Here is a 19,527-nt window from a genome sequence, read left to right as displayed (position 1 = left end):
ACATAATATGTAAAAAAGAATATATTTTCCTGTTACAAAGATGAGCGGTTCTGTTTTATTCGTTTGTTACACCTTCTTTTTCACAGCTTGCGATTTTATATTCAAGTGGCTCCGTTGACGTCGAATAAAGCAGTATTAGCAATAAAATTAAAATTTTACAGATGATGGGTGTGTTACGTATGAAGAATTTTCTATCATACCTCTTGCTAATAGTCTGAGCTCGCACCCGGCAAAGGAAAACGCCCTTACGGTTTCGTTAGTTCTTGAGTAAGTGAGGGAGTAAAACCCGTTCCCACGGTGTGGTAACCAAAAAACTAGAAAACGTGACGCAACTTCAACCGTAAAAAATTTCCTTACATGGAAATGTCATAGCATCCCCACCAATTTCTAGGCCTATATAAACCCGTTGATTTCAACCCTCGGGGGATCAGAACTGTACCGTCACCTTTAGAGTCACGTCGAGTCACGTTCTTGTGAGTTGGTCATTACGTTAGTGAGATCGGGCTAAAGTTCCCTTTCGAATCCAGTTAACCTTGTAATAAACCGTGAACACTTTATTTGTATTCCGGCTAGAATTATTACTTTGGAGCACCTATTTATTTCGGTAATAGTTATTATTTCATTATTATTTACTACTATGCGACAGCACAACACAACACATTTGTAACTAAAGACTGATTAAATATACTGTTATTTTATAAATCTGTGTAGTTCATTTTGAATCCATAACACGATCCATAAATCTGTAGTATTATCGATATACTAGTTTCCTCTAGTTTAGAATAATATCAGGTCGACCGTTCCTACACTAATACAACTTTACCGTTCGAGTTGTATTAATTATAAATTCAAAGGTTACGAGGCACTAACTAACATTTCCTAACGGCTCTCCGATTTCGCATCGGATTCATCCACGAAACTTGGCCAATCCTGCGGCTCCCTCATTTCGCATCAGGTTCGTCCGCATCCTAACAGCTCCCTGATTTCGCATCAGGTTCGTCTGTACAGATTTTCCACCCTCCTCGCAGCTCCTCAGTTACGCGCTGAGTTCGTCTACAAAATCACATCCTAGTGACTCTCCGATTTCGCATCGGGTTCGTTCACGAATTTCACCTTCCTGCGGCTCCCTGATTTCGCATCAGGTTCGTCCGCTAGTGACTCCATTTCTAGAGGCTCCTTGATTTCGCATTAGGTTCGTCCTCCTTTTCAAACATCCTAGCAGCTCTCTGGCTTCGCGTCAGGTTCGTCCGCGCACCTTACTAATAAACTGATATCATATTCCTTGGATAACCTAAACTCACCGGCCTCTCGCGTTGCTACGGCCCGGGCTCGTAACAGGTGCGATGCGAGTGATAAGTTTTAAGGCCGTTTAACACTCAAATGTGACTACGCTAATGTTAATAAAGGAGAGCTTTATTGAGTACATTACGCGAGTGTACATTTTTTTACATATATAAGAGATATCATTTTCTTGTAAACTTCTAAGATACAATTTTTAATTTAAGTCTTAGGCTTTTATCCATTAGTTTTGTGTTATCCAAAGACAACGTGTTATTTTGGCAGATACTGTAACTATAGATTTTTATTGTGTCATAACATGTGAGCCCCACTTCAGAAAACAATGAAAAAATTTCATATAGACACGTGGCCCATTCGACTGTGTTCTCGAATTATAGCCATTTTTGTATTCTAGTGATATGCAAGTGCTTATCTTTACAACAAGTGTTCGAAATGGCTACCATCGGCTTGAGCACACGGGCTTGTGTTATGTAGTGTCATAGAGTTTTTCAATTCTCCGAAAATCCCAGGTCATTTTTGGTTTCGTTGTTAGCCTTATTGTACACACTGACGAAGTATAGGTGACTCGCTCGTCACTAGGGTCGAGAGGCTTACCAGCTACTCCTACTGAACAGTCTATGTATTTGACGGAGACAGATAGAGTTCTCGCTCTGTCTTTGTCACACACATTGGTTGCTCAGCAGCGGTAAGCTACCGTTGACACGTTTATAGTTGCGGCAGTTAAATGACAAAGCAGGCAACTTGCCTCTCGACCCTGGCAGCGAGCGATTCACCCAGTATATTAACATTGGAAATGAGTGTTGAAGCTACCCGATCTGGTGGCAAAAATTAAAAGCACTTAAATCGGGGTAACCGTCCCATGTAACATACGGAGTCAATACCGTTTTTGGTCATTCGAAGTACATTCTTTGTTTTAATACGCTAGATATGTTAAATACTTCATTTAAAAAATAGAAGATACATAGGGAATTCGGTTTCCACCAAAAAAACAAAACTCAAGATAATTGGTGTGTATATGGGTGCAACAGCAAAGCTTGTCTCGACGCTACTGTGAACTTTCAGTATTTTCCCAAACCTGACGAAACAATAATTGTTAAAAATGATTTCGAAAATAATGAGAAAGTTAGTTGCCTAAATATGTGGAAAGAAATATTAAAAATTGGAAAGCAAAATTGTCTTGTCCCCTTTTCCTGATCCCTTCGAAAACGTATTTGTTTTCCTTTTCTATTTTTACTGAAATAACTTTTCTCGCGTATTCTAGAAAGTTTTTCCATACGACGTCAGTGCTACTAGTGATTTTCGAGATTAAGTTTTTAGCCGTGCTGGCACGCGGGCGCTGCTCTCCTGCCAACTTTATGGAGGTAAACTGCAAAGGAGACATGGCCCGTGAACAATTGTACTCCGTAAATGTCCAGAGTGATTTCTCCTTCCAGGTGTATCCAGTTTTTTAAATCCGGGATGAATCTGTGAAGCCATGAGTTTGATGTGCTTCTGATTCATCTTGTCTGCCACGCTTCCGTGTGCTCGATTTTAATCTTCTCTGTAGCCTCCTCTTCTGTTAGGGTTCTGGGCACATTTTGTGTACAGGTAAGTATGGCTCTTTCTGGTTTTTTGTTTTTTAAGTTGCACATGTCCCTTCTCCTCCTAACCTCAATTTCTGCCGGAAAACATCTTGATACGACGCATAGTGCTTCGTATTAAGTGGCACGGTAAGCAGATATCCTCCTGATTGGAGGCCGTTTATAACTGCGTCGAATGGTGATCTCATTGGTGCCCCACCTGAAGGAGTCAGCTCATAGGTGTGACCCGTAGTATATTATGGATTCCCGTATCCCGTAGTACAGTCTCCTAACGTGGGACTTTAGGTCTTCCTACGTTTGGGTGTAGTCTGGCAAGAACCCACATGCTTCTATCAGCTTTTCTCGTGATGTACTGTATATGGGCACTGCATGTGCGTCTGGGTTCCAAGATGACTCCTAGATATTTCACCGCAGTCTAGGGGGTCATCTCCCCTTGGTCGGTCGCTATGGCTGGATTCTTATAGACCCTTTTCACCGTTAACAGCGTGGTATCTGTTTTGTCTTGTGCGAGATCCATACTCGCCTTCTTCAGAGTGCGCGTTATTCCCCTAAGTACTGAATTTAGGATCCCTGCGACCTTTTGGCTGTTATTGACAGTGATGAGCAATGCTAGGTCGTTTGCATATGCTACTGGGGTTATCCCTGGGATGGACGCTACCCTGATAACATTGTCGTAGACTAAGTTCCATAGTAGCGGCCTCAGCACCGAATCCTGTGGGACCCCATCCCTCGTGTGTACCGCGATGTTATCTTCTGGGTGGTGTACAATGATTTTCCTCCCGTGGAGGAATGAGCAAATACATTTAACTAAATATATCGGGATGCGCCTTCTGGTTGATTCTTCCATTATGTGTTCGTGGGAGATGGTATTGAACGCATTCTTGATATTAAACGTGACTAGGAAAAGGAGTTTATTTCTCCCCCTGGCTGTTTCCATCAGCCTCGTGACCTCGTCAAGTGCCATCAGGGTCGACATGCCACGGCGAAAACCAAATTTTTGGGATTAAATGCCTTTTGGACCGATGAACTTTTCGACGCGATCCTCAATAATATACTTCCATAGTTTAGCCACATGCGAGGCGAGGGATATGGGCCTGTATGGTCCCGTGTTGGTGGGTTGTTTCCTTGATTTCCTTAGAAGGATCAACCTGGCTTCCTTCCCGGCGTTAGGGATTTTGCCTGTTTCCAGTGTTGTACTGAATATTCGGATAAAATCCTGTTGAAATTCTCATATGAGGGTCCGTGGGACCCCACTGGGGATCCAGTCCGGGCCACCTGCATTTAGGTGTTTCCAATTTTCCGTTGCCTTACTTAGCCCCTGTGGGGTTATGATGGGACTACATCATCGTCGGTTTCCACGGGAGGAGCCGTGGAGGGGTGGTTTCCGGTCCTAAACAGGCCTTTTATTATCCCTATTGTAGCTTGTCTGTTCAGGCCGCCGGATGTCCTGCGGTTTATAGACGCCATCATCTTTTTGTAAAGATTCCCCAAGGATCCTTATTTAGGTCGTTACAGAAGTCTAACCAAGCTTTGCCCTTACGTTTGAGGATTAGGTTTCTCAGCTGTTTACATAGTAATGTAAACTTAGTCTTGGCTTCTTCAATCATGGTTTCTTTGTATGTCTTCCTTGTCCTAGTTAGTTTACGTCTCCATTGGTTAGCTTCCTTTCTGGCTGCGGCTATGTCTGTATTCCACCACCAGTTTCTTCTCAGGTTCCTGTGTGTAGAGATCTTGGGTACCAAACATTCCGGTTCCAATGTAGCTCCTTGGTGCTATATCCCCCTGTTTCGACCTTATTTTCCCCCTTGCCATCTAAAAAGACGTCTCAGAGATACCTATCTGTCGTGAAGGACCTTGGATACTGTTAGTCTTCTCGCCGTTACGGCGTCCGTGGCGATAAAGTCAACCATGAACCTTTCCTTTCAAACGAGAAGAAGCCCTCCGAGTGGCCCGCGACCAACCCTCTTTTCCCCAATAGGTTACATCGGGCCGCGCCTCTCTCGTCAGTAAGCCTTGAGCCCCAAGCAAGGGATTTTGCATTGAAATCACCCCCAATTATCGTTCCCGGAGTATGTCTGGTGTCGTCGAGGATTGATTCGAGATCGTCTAAGTACGCTTCATATGCAGTGAAAGGAACAGTCGAAGACTTATAGCAGCTGATTACAATGGTCCCGTGTATCACGGCCGCTATAATGCCATTAGCGCTTCTCACCGAACCCTCGCTATGCTGTAGTCAGTTTATTTTTGTCACCCATATGGCTACATTTGGATCCCCTGTCGTGATTCAGTGATCCAATATTTTGTGGCGTTCCGATATGATGACTACATCAGCCATCAGTTCAATGGCAGTCTGGTACAATAAGTCGGTGACCAACCGACACGTATTCAGGTTAATTTGGATGACAGTGAACTCTTAGTCTGATATTAAAGGTCACAGAAAGTAGAGAAAAACGATAATAATTACGATTTACTTCACTGAAAATATACACTGTTTGAAGGACACTTTAATAAGTTTGCAGAATAAGATAAACATGATAAGTGTAAGTAGTATCGTATCACTTAACAGGGCACGTTGTATTCGTTTCAAGAGCAAATCGATATGCTTCTTATTTATGGTGAATGACAGCAAAATTCTGTAATGGCAAAAAACTTGTATGCTGAGTGATATCCACATCGGTCTCAGCCTTCGTGTCGAACATTCAAAAATGTGTGCGATAAACTTAGGCAAACCAGTTGTTCCGTCGTAGACCGAAACGACGGCTATAGAATCAGGCGGTACCATTATTTTTTATTATTTTATTTCCTTATTTCAGTTTATATATTTTCAAGACCGACGCCTTGCAATTTCGATTTTGTTGACAAAGGGAATCAGAGACAAAGCGAAAATTTGGTCTGCAGTCCGCCACATGCGCTCGGTAACCTGGGACCCATCCGCGCCGGGCCTTACCGGGGCGCGCTGACTCGCAGACAATACAGTCATAAACCCTACCGTTGAGAGACTCGAAAATTCGTCGCGGTCAACTCACACCGTGACCACATGCGCGATATTTTCCTGACGTCCGCTTCGCCCTGAAGGAGAGGTTTTCCACCTCCACGTCGCTTGGAAAAACCGAGAAATTTGCCTTCCCCTTCAGGGCATAACCAATAAGGAGGCGAGTTTTGGTAACGCCTTCAGCGAACTTTGAGGAAGCGCGACGTCACTCGAAATTCGAACATTCACTCGCATTCGATCAGTCGTACACGACATACACCCGCATTCGAACACTCGTACTCGAACATTATTCACGCACTCGTTTCGACAAGAGTCACACGGACTCAATTCATTCGACAACATTCACCTCACGATTCGTCAGCTCCAACGGTCGATCAATTATATTCGTTTTTCTCACCAGAGAATATTGAAATAGTTGCCTAATATTAATTTGGCGGGCAACAGTCGCAACTGTACGCGACCACGACGGTCGAGCCTGGAATTTACAACTCCAGGCGGATTCGAAAGAGAAGTCCCCGCAGATGGACGCGACTCCAGTAGTTTAAGTATTCGTAAAAATGAAATCAGTGTGCTTGCAAGAGTGGCTACAAATCCTCATATTAGTTCACGGCAAAATGAACGCGAATCTGGCATTAGTAGCAGGAGCGTATTTCGCATTTTATTCCAGCACAAATTTCATCTGTACCATGTTAGTGTTCATTAACAATTGTAGGGGAACGATTACATGAATCGCGTTGAACTTTGTCGATGGACTAAAGATCAGATCCAAAACAATGAGTTATTTGTTAATACCGTCTTATTTATTGATGGGGCAACATTAAAAAATGACAGGAATGTTAATTCGCATAACATGCATTTATGAGCAGCGAAAAATCCACATTGGCTGCGGCCGGTTGAACACCAGAGACAATGGTCTGTAAACGTATGGTGCTGTATCACAGGTCATAAAATTATTGGTCTTCGTTTTATCAATGGAAATTTCAATGACAACATCTGCGCTAATTTTATTAAGGATACATTGGGTCCTTTGCTAGAAGAATTGCCTTTACTTAAACGACAGACCATGTGGTATCAACATATATACAAGGTGTCCAAAATAACTTCGACTCCCGGAACTGAAGGATTCCTGAGATGATTTGGATCAAGTTTTTCCTTAGCAAAAATTTTATCCGAAGCTTTGTTAACGAGATATTACCGAAAAATTCCAACCAATCAGAGCGCGAGTCTGCCGGCCAAGCTTCTGCGGTAACATTAGCTACACGTTGGTAACTAACGCTACCGTGGGGACTCGACCGGTAGACTCGCGCTCTAATTGGTCGGAGTTTTTCGTTAATGTCTCGTTAACACAGCGTCGGATAATATTTTTGTTAAGGAAAAAGTTGTTTCAAATCAACCCAGGAACCCCTCATTTCCGGGAGTCGAAGATATTTTGGGACACCCTGTATATTGATTCATAAGACGGGCATGTTGATCTACTCCAGACCTTTTTCTTTTAGCGCGGAGACGTTTCTTAACCTCATCTCCACAAAGGGAAGGTTAAACGACGTCTCGCATAGATACCGGCAGTCAAATCGGTGACCGGTTGTCATTCCCGAAGTCATGTTTTCACAGTTCCGAGAAAGACGCTGTGGATTATGATGGAGAGTATACAAAAAAATACAAGTGCAATAGCGTCATCAATGACATTTCCGTTACCCTGATAACCAGTTGTGTACAAGTTTCGAGCAAATTGCCAATAATAAATGATAAAAGTTGTCTAAAAAATCATAACCATCTGTTTCCGTATTCGACTTAGGTTTTGCAAGCAACGCCAGGTGACAAAATGGTACAGCAAATTGGCAGAACCTCTTGCAACATAACCAATGACAAATTGAGGGTAAAACCAGAACAAAGTTTGCGCGAGGCAATTTGCTGCCTATGTTGTTGCCAATATGCGCGCAAGTTGTTTATAGTAAATGTTGCATCAAACTAGCAGCCATAATGTTATAAAAGGCATTGGACAAAATTTGGCTTTGCAGATTTCGTTGATTGAGTATATAATTCAAAATTTTCAACTAATTAAATTACTAATTACTGTAATCATCAGTGTAATTGAATTAGAATGTAATTGTATAACGTAATTTTCAATTTCTCATAGTATAGCCTTTCTGTGATGAATTGGTACAATTTCGTGCAGTCATTTTTCTAAAATAGCAATTGTATAATTCTTCAAAACAACGTTATATATACCGCCACCACACCGCCATTCATAACACCTTTTCCTAAAAATGGCGTTCACAGACTTGGGTGGTGTTCATAGTCCAAACTTATTCTTAAGATAGACGTAAGGATTTGCGTAAGTCCCCGTCTAACGATAACCAGTAATCTATTTAGACGGGAACTTAAGCAGATGCTTAAGACGATTTTCAGCATAAATTCGGACTGCGAATACCACTCTTAGACGTGATTTCATGACTCTGATTAAAGGGTCTCTAGTCTGTATTATATAGTCATCCGTGGTGCTAACCTAAACTGTTTACGTAAATGTGGGCTTTTGAAAGTGAGCCAAAAGCAATAATATAACGATTCGAAAATTATAACATAAAGTGTATTTGTTCTTTATTCTTGAATTAGTTTATACTTTGCGATCGGTTACATAAACTCATATACAGCATTATGACTTTTACAAATGTAGAAGACACAGAAGAACAAAAAAATCAAAAGGAACCAATTTCAAATGTAAATAATATAGAAAGTGAAGAGTCCGATCTGTCTGATCTCTATCCGGAAAGAAGAGGATCAAAATCAAAATCAAAATCCGAAAGTTGGTTCGATATATTTCGTCGCTTCAACAATCGAGAAGATCTTACGAAGTTGAAATGCGAATCAAATGTTTACAAGTGTATAAAAAACAGTAGGTCTTTCACTTTTGTTTTTTATTTTGGATTTTATTATTTTTTCTAATTTTGTAATTATTCAAAAACGTTACGTGTTAAATATATTTATAACAAATGAATTATTTAATTATGTGGAGGCATATAACACCAAAATTTGGGGGTCACCTGTGATAGTTTCTGAAAAAACATAACATAATATAATATAGCATTTCATATTATAATGATATTATTTTTTTGTAGTACGAAGTAATCCTTTGTAACTAATATATTGTATTACCTTTGATTGAATTGATAGTATATAAAAATACATTGACAAAAGATGGTTAGTATGTTTTTGAATGAAATGTAGAAAAGTGTTTAAAGGAATTGAATTTCATATAATTCAGTTTAACTAAATACTATTGATCTTTATAACATCAAAAAAATCTTTTACACCATAATTAACACTTCATTTATTATCAATAACTCAATGGAAGGAAATGCAATGTTTCATTTCTAAGGAAACTTTTGATTCACAATGCACTTACATAGTTGTGAATAAGATTATTGTTTTTTAGATTTTAATTTTATTCTTTAATGTTGTTTCTAAAATATTTTAGTTAAAATAAAGTATGAATGTTTATTATAATTCCTACATTTGTATTTTTAGTAAAATGATTACAAATAATTATGTTCTGCCATTTTATAAGAAAATTTTAACAGACTAAAGAAGAAATATAATGTAGTACATAAAGTTATTTAAGCAATAAGGAAAACAAACAAACAGTAAATTCACAAAAATATTTGGCCACTATACAAAGTAAATTTAGAATATTTGAGTTATAATTTTTCCATAAAAATTTAAAATTTTGAAAATATTGAGAACATTTAACTCTTCACGATTGAAACCATATTTATTATTTTGTTGTAAGTAATTCATGAGATATGAGTTAGATTGAATAGTGTCATGTTGTTGGTATTCATTTGAATATTTATATTACTACATTGTCTCATATATTTATGATTTCTTTACGAATTGCATTGTTATCCTTGCAATATATTGAGCAATACTGATTGCAATATGTGAATGAATATAAATAAGAAGAAAGCCATCTGTCAGTTAGGGAGCTAATCACAGATTTGTATTCATTCCTTTCTACAGTAGCATTGCATTTACAGTAGACTCCCTCCCAATCAGTCTCTATGAGACAGGAACTATAACTGGGTAAACAAATGATCAAATTATCTGAAAATACATGGTAATATCATTTATAAAGTTAATATAAATAAGAAATAAAATCAATAATAATTGAAACAATGTTCAATACATTAAAAAGTACATTTAGCATTGTGTGTGTTATACAGAAGGACCTAGCAAATTTTGTATGTACATATTTCGAATTATGTTTAAAGAACGTATCCATTGTTCTTTCATTGGACTTGTCAATGAAATAGTGGCTGGTTTAAGCAGGACTGAATAAGAGGGAATCTGTTGTACTAAACATTGAGACTAAAAGTAGTATATATGTTATGGTCATATTTTTGTGGTAGATATTATATTCACCTATAAAACATGGTTCACTATTATTTGCAGTTTGTACTTTTTGTTTGTAGGATATTGTAATTCTTGAATGTGCATATTTATTCTATAGTATATTTTAGTATTTATCCCCTGATAATCAGTTGTGTACAAGTTTTGAGCAAATTGCCAGCAATAAATGACAAAAGTTGTCTAAAAACTATAGCTGTCTGTTTCCACATTTGACTTGGGTTTTTTAGGCAACGCCAGCTAATAAAATGGTAAAGCAAATTGGCAACAACTCTTGTAAGCTGACCTATGTCACATTGAGGGCAAAACTGGAACAAGATTTACACAAGCCAATTTGCTGTATATGTTGCTGCCAATTTGTTGCCTATGTTGCTGCCTAGGTGCGTGCAAGTTATTTATAGCAAATCTTGCATCAAACTTGTAGCGATAACTTTATAACAGGCAGTGGACAAACTTTGGCTTTGCAGCTTTGGCTGACTGGGTCCATGGTTACACTATTATCAAAAACATTGTGTCCATTCACATATTAGCAATTTATTGCACAATGTTGTACTAAAAAATTGTTACAGCAAAATATAGCTGTATATTTCAGTAAGCCATCATATATGAATAATCGTGTAATTGTTGTTAACAATCAACTGGTGACATTTGTATAACTTTAAAATAATAGTGCTATTTCTGATCAACTTTAACTGAAACGTGTTTCCAAATATTTATGTGAATCTGATGAGGCTAGTTGCATTGCTTGTAAAACATTTGGGTATTTATTACAAATGGGCATAGATTATATCCAAAAGTCACAACTGTGAAAGCTGTATGATGTTGGGCTATGGATACTTCAAATCTCTAAAATATTAATGTGTTCATTAATTTAATGTCCTCAGTGGATGCATGTAATTTATATCAAATAAAATGGAAATAACATTTAAATCTTGTCAATATACATATTAATAATATGGTCTTGTTACTTTAAAGAACAGTGTAGTAAAAAAAATCATTCATATGATGACAAAAGAAAAAATTGAATCTTATCAAGATAATAATTTACAGATAAATAACTAAATCACTTTTATAATCAACTTATCTAAAATTCATAGAGGTATTACAGTACCAATTGTGTTGTAAAAATATTATTTTCAGTATGTGTATATAAATGTCCAATATATTAATTATTTGTACATTTTAATTAAACATCTCTCTATCTTATTTTTTTAATTAAATGACCATGTACATTATATAAAATCTTTTTTCTTTATCAAAAATATTCATCATAATAAAACAACACAGTTCAAAAGGTATAGCAGGATAAGGGGGTCAAAAGTGCTCTAAGACCGATTTGGACTTGTGATATACCATTCGATAGCTTGTCAACAAAAAACAGTTTGTGTCAAGTTGCAACCCTCTATCTCGACCAGGAGGGTAGTAATAGGGAAAATTCAGCTTATTGGTTTTTCCTCCATTTTCCTTGTTTAATGACGCACAAAAATTCTGTAAAAAATCTGATAGATAGTATTTATCGGAGATTTTTTTGCAACTTTTCCGTTGGGTATCCTAGTTGTGAAAAATATTTTTTTCTTATTGCAGTTTTAAGGGCACTACATTTATCCTTTCACAGTAGCAACATATTATCATAAGTAATATCCTCAACTTTTTGCAGATTTTTGGGTAAGGTGCGCTGTAGTTTGAAAAATCAGAAACCGATTTTTTCCGTAAGAAAGTAACTTATACCTTGAATTTTTGTATTTCCTTTATTAAATAAGTATATTCTATGATTTTACGTATTTCTACATTCAGCAAAATAATATGTAAGCAAAAAGTTAAATTAACACAACTGCTTGACAATGGACTATGTCCCTTTTATGTGAAAATATTTAGGTATAAATCCACAACCACCGATGTCGCTGAGGATAAATGCCCGACTGGGAAACTGCTGCAAACTCGACCGCGGATTAAAGCCCCGCCTGGACTAACTTTTTTTTTATTACATTAATTATATTTCTTTTACTTTCTAGCTAAATGACAATGACCAGTATTTATTTGCAAGCACTTTAAAAATAGTTTAAAATATTTTTAGTCTAAAATACGTACAAAAATAATTTTGGAAGAGTTTTCATCGCATCGTTTCTCTAGCTACATATCTTTCCCTTTACGGGATTGTTTGTAATTTTCTACGTTAAATGAATATTTGGAATTTATTTTGAAAGCCTTTATCTGCAACCATTGTGGGTAGATTATAGCTTTATAGATTATAGCAAATGAGACTGTTTGTCGTCCACAGTCTTCTTTCTTATTTCGTTGCTTCTTCTTCCAGGTGCCCTAGTAATGATAGGATTATTTGTATTTTTTGATACCAAATACATACAAAATCTTTATATTAAGAATACCTATCGTTATGATTATTTGGAGGAAATACAAAAATTCAAAGTATAAGTTACTTTCTTACAGAAAAAATCGGTTCTTGATTTTTCAAACTACGGCGCACGTTACCCAAAAATCTCAAAAAAGTTGAGGATATTACTTATGATAATATGTTGTTACTGTGAACGGATAAATGTAGTGCCGTTAAAACTTCAATAAGAAAAAAATATTTTTCATCATTTTTGATTTTTTACAACTAGGATACCCAACTGAAAAGTTGCAAAAAAATCTCCAACACGCGTCCCGATAAATACTATCTATCAGATTTTTACAGAATTCTTGTGCGTCATTAAACAAGGAAAATGGAGGAAAAACCAATAAGCTGAATTTTCCCTATTACTACCCTCCTGGTCGAGATAGAGGGTTGCAACTTGACACAAACTGTTTTTTCTTGACAAGCTATCGAATGGTGTATTGCAAGTCCAAATCGGCCTAAGGACACCTTTGACCCCCTTATCCTACTATACCCTTTTATAAAAATTTATATTTTATTGCATATACCTCCATATTTATGTAACAATATTGTTTTTACTTAAGCGGAGTTGTAGCGTTAAATTATAAAAACTTAATTTTCTGCACTCATAAAATATGTTATTGCAACTAAAGTCTAGAAATAATTAAATTAAATATTTTAGGTCCTCTAGTTAAACTTATGATGGCAGCATTAAAGAGTTCAGGATGGTATGTAACAAGTATTTACTTTTTGACTGTTTTTATGGTATAGCTGTAGTATTAGGTGTCATTTTTTGTACCTTGTTGCTTGATATAATGGTAATGCAATACACTGCATGTTTTATGTCTTTTTTTTTATTCAATGCTGTAAGCATAAACATAAATAAAGGAAATAAGTGTAATATATTTACATAGAAATTCTATTTACAGTGAAATTGACATTCGCCGTCATATTTCTTGTGAAATGTGCGACACATCAGTCACAGGTGGATATGATCCAGAATTGAATCAGGTAAATATTAATGAATTGATATACAAATTGTCTCACCTGATTAGAGCATTTCTAATATCTTTGTATTTTAAATGATATGAAAACTTGCATTGGAGTATTTTTTCAAGATCCAATTTTTTGAAGTTAATACCATAATAATAAATATTGATATTCGTCCATTGATAATCATTATTTACTGAAGGATACACATTGTCTCTATTGTTGTGTCTGCGAGGGTCCAACGCATAATTTGGAATACTTTGGGTTCGGGAGTGTTTAAAGAATAGGAATTCAGCGGTTGTTGCTCAAAATAATTCCCCTCCCCAGGCAATTCGCGTGGTTTTTATAAAGTCGTATTAGTCTGAAATGAGATAGTAGGGATGAACATATTTGGTCACCCGACAAGACACGAGTTTTGCTTATTCGCTCGGCACGAATTGTTGATTCGAATATTCTTTAGCGGAGCAACTGCAGCTGCTCGGATGATCTCACGGTGTAACTATTAGGTGCATATCCAGACACAACACCATATATTAAATAATTTCTTAAAATACATATTTGTCTAAAGTCAACACAACTGCATTTTTCTGTCGAGCCATAATAATGAGATTACAAAAAATAGGTCATTCCATTTAAAAAGGACAATGACATTGAAATCGAAAAAATAATCTCTGTTTAGTCAGTTTCAGTATCATTAAAAACAAAGAAAATATTTTAAGACTTCAAATGGAAGAAGATACTTTGTATAATAATTTGTTTGTTTTAGATCGTAGTTTGTCAAAATACTGCTCCATCTAAAGGACTAGTCCAAGGCGTTTTAAGTCATGAAATGATTCATATGTTTGATTACTGCCGTAACTATATGGACGTTAATAACATAGACCATCTAGCTTGTACGGAAATCAGAGCAGCAAACCTATGTCATTGTAGTTTTCTTAGTGCATGGGTGCAAGGACATGCTTCTCCCTTTAATGTTAAGGAAGCACATCAGGTAATGTTCGTTTCATAATTTTACAAGATTTTACAGTAGGACTCCCACAGCCGCGGAAAATTGGTTTCAAGGCCTTCCGCGGATATAGACATTGACCTTCTCGGTTTCCGCAGGGAAAAATAGTTATTTTGGGATATTGGTAAATTTATTAATAAATCTATAAAAACAATTGCATTTTTATTTTGAAATTCAATTTTCTGGTAATGGAAACTGAGAATTGTAGAATTTCGCTTTTTACTGTAACAGAAGTCGATTTTGCACGTTAATCTACATACATACAAACATACTTATATGTTGTATGTATGTACATGTTATACATTCCTATGATAATATTTTGTGTGACTTTTATGCAGACTTACTAGAGATAGATTGCACATCTGAACGCAATTTTTTCGAGTCGTGGTCAACTGCGGATAAGTGAAACCGCGGATATTGAATCTGCGGATACAGGGGTCCTGCCTCAGATAGCACATGACGTCTTGAAGACGCCCATTTTATGGCTATTTTAGGTCTAAGACGTCTTTAAGTCGTCCTCAAGGTGTCATTCGGTGTCATGTGCTATCCGGCACTGTACTAATGTGAGAGCTAGAAAGAAGTTTCGCGGAAGGTATGCAAATGGAATACAGGTCCGATTAATTAATTCCCCATAGGCCATTTTCTGTCACAGAATCATAGAGGTAGGGCCAGGGATGGAAAAGTAACGAAGCGCTCGTTGCGAAGCGGTATGTAAGCGCTCTTTAAGCAGTAGCGCCAGTCAGTTTAGGGTCCAAATCGTCAAATCGTTTAACAGAAGCGCTCGAAGTATCTACCGTCAGTTACTTTCTACGAAGCGCTACCCCCTGTTAATTGCTATCTGTGAATTCATACTACAACCGTTTGGGTTTTAGAAGCGCGTCCCGGTTACCTGTCTGGCGCTTACCGAAATCCAGGGAGCGTAAAATAAGCAAACCGGCTCGTGCAGGAGCGGTTGTTCATAACTCAGATACCGTTCCGAGTAACAAAAGCGATTTCACAACGGAGTCGCTCTACAACTGCTCCTATTACCGCTTAAAAAGCGGCGCTTTTATTAATATCTAAAAATTCTAAAAGCGTTCATTTGACAGAGTTATTGGATGAAATTTTTTTTTTAGTGATTAATTTAGCTGTCCCAGTGTTTTGAAATAACATTCAATAAATTATTCATACCTAATTTTTAATAATAAAACTTAATACTCTTCTTTTACGTTGTGAAAATTCAAATAAAAGCGCAATAAATTTAATGCAATGCAATAAATAAAAGAAACAAAATTAGAAAAAATAAAATGCGCACGCACGCACGCACTCACATTCTCACGCAGGACCTCCGCGTTTGATGGATCGTTATCGGCGGTAGATGTCGATCACACGGAAGCGTTATCCGCTTTTCATGCCGCTATCGGCGGCCCGCGTCTCAACGACAACTTGGCGGCACAACCACGATATGTGACACAATGGCTTTTTATCCACGTGTTCACGTGCCAGTTCCTACCCAAGCCACCATCGGCACAGCAAAGGCACGTGCCGATGCCTACAATATGTACTTCATTTATAACGAAAAACATCGAATAAAATATGTCTTATTGAAATGTATTATTTATCCGAATTATGACACTTTATATGAAGCTGTTCGGATAATTGTATTATACAACTGTTTATAATTTGCACTTGTATACTTTTAATTTTAATTACATTCAGTTACTTTGTGTGAAAGTAATTATAGATATATACATATGTATAGTATACATGTTCGTAATATTTGTTATTCAGAATTGTGTCAAGGACAAGGCAATTAAATCCGTACTTGCTGTGCGACGGGTTTCGGAGAATGTGGCACGAGCAGCTGTGATGCGAGTTTTTGATAAATGTTACAATGACTTGGAACCGATTGGAAGACGGCTTCGTAGAAACTCCATGGATATGCAGAAAGCCTATATGGAAGGTCCATTGTATGGATATTCAGATTAGTGAGTCTTATTTCTACTAATGCAGTGATAGATACAATTTTATTTCAAGTAGAACCAAATTGAATTGGTTATAAACTTCATTTCAATTCTTGACGTATTTTCCAAATTTTCTTGTTTGTTTCTTGAATCTGCTTTGTTAGAGTAAATTTAATTAATCAATTTATAAAAAAATCAATGTATTGAATATTATTGTATGATACAATAATATTTATGATACAGAATAAACTCTGGATTAGTGCCATAAAGTTGCCGCCGTTTATTTGTGTTAGTCATAGTGTTTCTATGAGAGGTTTACCGAAGAATTAGCGAATTTTCCCAATGAAATTTTATCTAAGCATGTTAAAAATTAGATAAAAGTATAGTTGAGATCAGTACAAGGAGCTCTGGATTGTTGGGATCTGTTCAATCAGAATATGAATTTCTTTTATTTACATTTCCATTATTGTTTTGTATATTATAGATTGTTCTTCTCGTGACGAGTGTAAGACATATGTTGCAAACAGGGCCCGATTTTTATAATATAATAGAATAAACAAACAACTTGTTTAATCAAGCGAATATATAAAGAGCGTGAAAACCAACGCAATAGTTCATTCATCATACGACTACCGATGGCTTTAATCTAACTAACTGTATTATTTTAAGGGTTATATTTAATGATAAAATGTAGTTTATTGAAAGTATAAATGACGTTTTTGTTAAAAAAAATCTACATGGTTTACACACGTCACAAAATTGACGTCAGCGGTGGGATACCTCAATATCTTCCTGGAAGGAAGTCGCCTACGGAACAGTTTGCTAAGACAGACAAAGCGGTGTCAAAGAATCCTTTAAAAGAGGAAAGAAACCGTTTCAAGGTAAGTAATTAATTTCCAGATTTAAAATAGACTTTTGAACACTTGGTGGATAGTGTAACGAAAAGATTAGATGTGTTACAAGTTCAAATAGAGTCTTGAACCCTACTCCTGTGTTAAGATATATTACGCCACATGAGAACTTACGCCAAATGTATTGGGATCATATAAACCCGCTGAAGAAGTACATGTAGAATTCTTCAAGCTGAACAATAACTTGATGATTATATGCTTACAGTGTATAAGGAAACAAGAATTAATTTTAAAATATACACTGAAATAGAAATTTATTTAAAGAATCGCTAAAAACATAGTGTTACGTGAATTTCAGTTAGGCAGGTATTAAAATTTGGGGGGAACATAACCACTAGACAAGCACCCCCCACTACACCCCCCCCCACCCCTCACACCACACCTGAAAGGGGAGGGAAGCGAAGATATAACATAAAAAAGTAAACAACATTGAAATATACACAAAAACAAACGAACACAATTAAACCGGCAGGCATAACCCAAAACGTGGACCAACACCCTACAACACACCCACCAAATAACATAATCAACCATACCCCTCAACAAAACCAGGCCCCCTCCCTCCCCCCAACACACAAAGACCAAAAAACGCAGCCGGAAGCACACCCGCCTCCGCCCCCCCCCCAAGGGTATAATACATACAAACCTATACAGGGTGTCCCAAAAATGTCCTCCGACCCGGAAATGGAGCACTCGGAAGGTGAATTGGAACAACTTTTTCCTTAGCAACAATGTAATCTGAGGCTTCGTTACCGAGATATTAACGAAAAACCGCGACCAATCAGAGCGCGAGTTTGCCAGCCGAGTTCCCGCGCTAGCGGTGGCTACGCCGTACGCTTGTACTACGAAGCTCCAAACAAGTGGGTCAGCATGCATCATAGGGAACTGCGTATAATAGACTGCGTATAAATAAAAAAGACGTAACAAATACAATCATACTTTTTATTATCTGCCGTTTGTTATTTAAAGAGATTAATAAATGAAACGTAAATGTAGGCAAATTATGTGTAACGTTAAAAGACGAATGCACATTTACTTTTTCTTAATTCCTTTTTACGAATTTGTAAATTTTAAATTTAGTTCACCAGATATTACTATCTACCCGGAATTATTCTCACTTGAAATCTCAAACAAAAAATAAATTAAAAAAAGTGCCAGTATGAATGAAGCTTTTATCACCGACTAGGTATAGAATAGACCTATCATCCAATGCTTTTTTCTGTCCCACGTTCATAAGGCTACGTAGCCCTGTTACCATTTTAGTGTCAATACCCGACGTTACCGATAAAGCATGAATTCTGAGTATTATTAGCACAAATGAAGTGTTATATATTCCATTCATATTACGTGTATCTATATGATTTCATGAGAATAAAAATATCCGATGCTTCAGTTTTTGGCCGGCGGCTTACAATTTCCCTTGCGGGAAGCCTTACCATAATGAGCCATCTCGTAGCCGCGGGATTCCGGGAATCGGGTGACGTCACGGCGTGCGAGCGAGCGAGCCGCGGTATCGATGCTCTCCGTCGGTGTTGACGCGTGCCGAAAAATTTCGGCGGTCTATGGGGGGAAGTGTGCGAGCGAGAGAGTACGGTAGAGCGTGCCGCGATATCGGTGCTCTCCGTCGGTCCAACGTGCTAGTGACGTTGCGTACCTGGCCGTACCATCTGGTGTTTGGGTCATTCAAGGAGGAAGGTCGTTCAAGCCGGCAAAAACAATTCAACACAAACAAACCTGCGTACGCCCAATACATAACGGCGTTAGCTTCCTCACTTTCTCGTGAGCCGTCGCGGAGGGTGGGCGCGCGTCTCCTACTCGTCCTTTCTCTTGTTACTAACCCATTGTTATACGGGAACTTGTTATTTACTTACTGTATTGTTAATACAATATTGTTAATTTATTTACTGTGCATATTATTAATCTATTTACTGTGCATATTGTTGTGTCCCCTCTCTTGTTACTAATCCCTTGTATGTTACAGATGTTCGAGAACCATTGGCTTCGATATTTATCTTCTTATGTACTGTGATT

General features: G+C 37.3%; 1 protein-coding gene across 1 annotated transcript; it reads left to right on the top strand.

Annotated features, from left to right (window-relative positions):
* Positions 1-7,693: 7,693 nt before the first annotated feature.
* On the top strand, positions 7,694-16,610 carry LOC107192118 (mitochondrial inner membrane protease ATP23 homolog). Its single transcript, XM_015581313.1, has 6 exons — positions 7,694-7,763; positions 8,603-8,764; positions 13,329-13,374; positions 13,576-13,657; positions 14,403-14,627; positions 16,413-16,610. Exons 1-6 carry the CDS (start codon positions 7,694-7,696, stop codon positions 16,608-16,610), a joined length of 783 nt encoding a protein of 260 aa, XP_015436799.1.
* Positions 16,611-19,527: the final 2,917 nt, after the last annotated feature.

This window comes from Dufourea novaeangliae, unplaced genomic scaffold, assembly GCF_001272555.1.
Source record: "Dufourea novaeangliae isolate 0120121106 unplaced genomic scaffold, ASM127255v1 scaffold286, whole genome shotgun sequence".
Lineage (NCBI taxonomy): Eukaryota > Metazoa > Arthropoda > Insecta > Hymenoptera > Halictidae > Dufourea > Dufourea novaeangliae.
The sequence above is the reverse complement of the archived record's forward strand: the minus strand, read 5'-3'. Positions and strand labels throughout refer to the sequence as shown.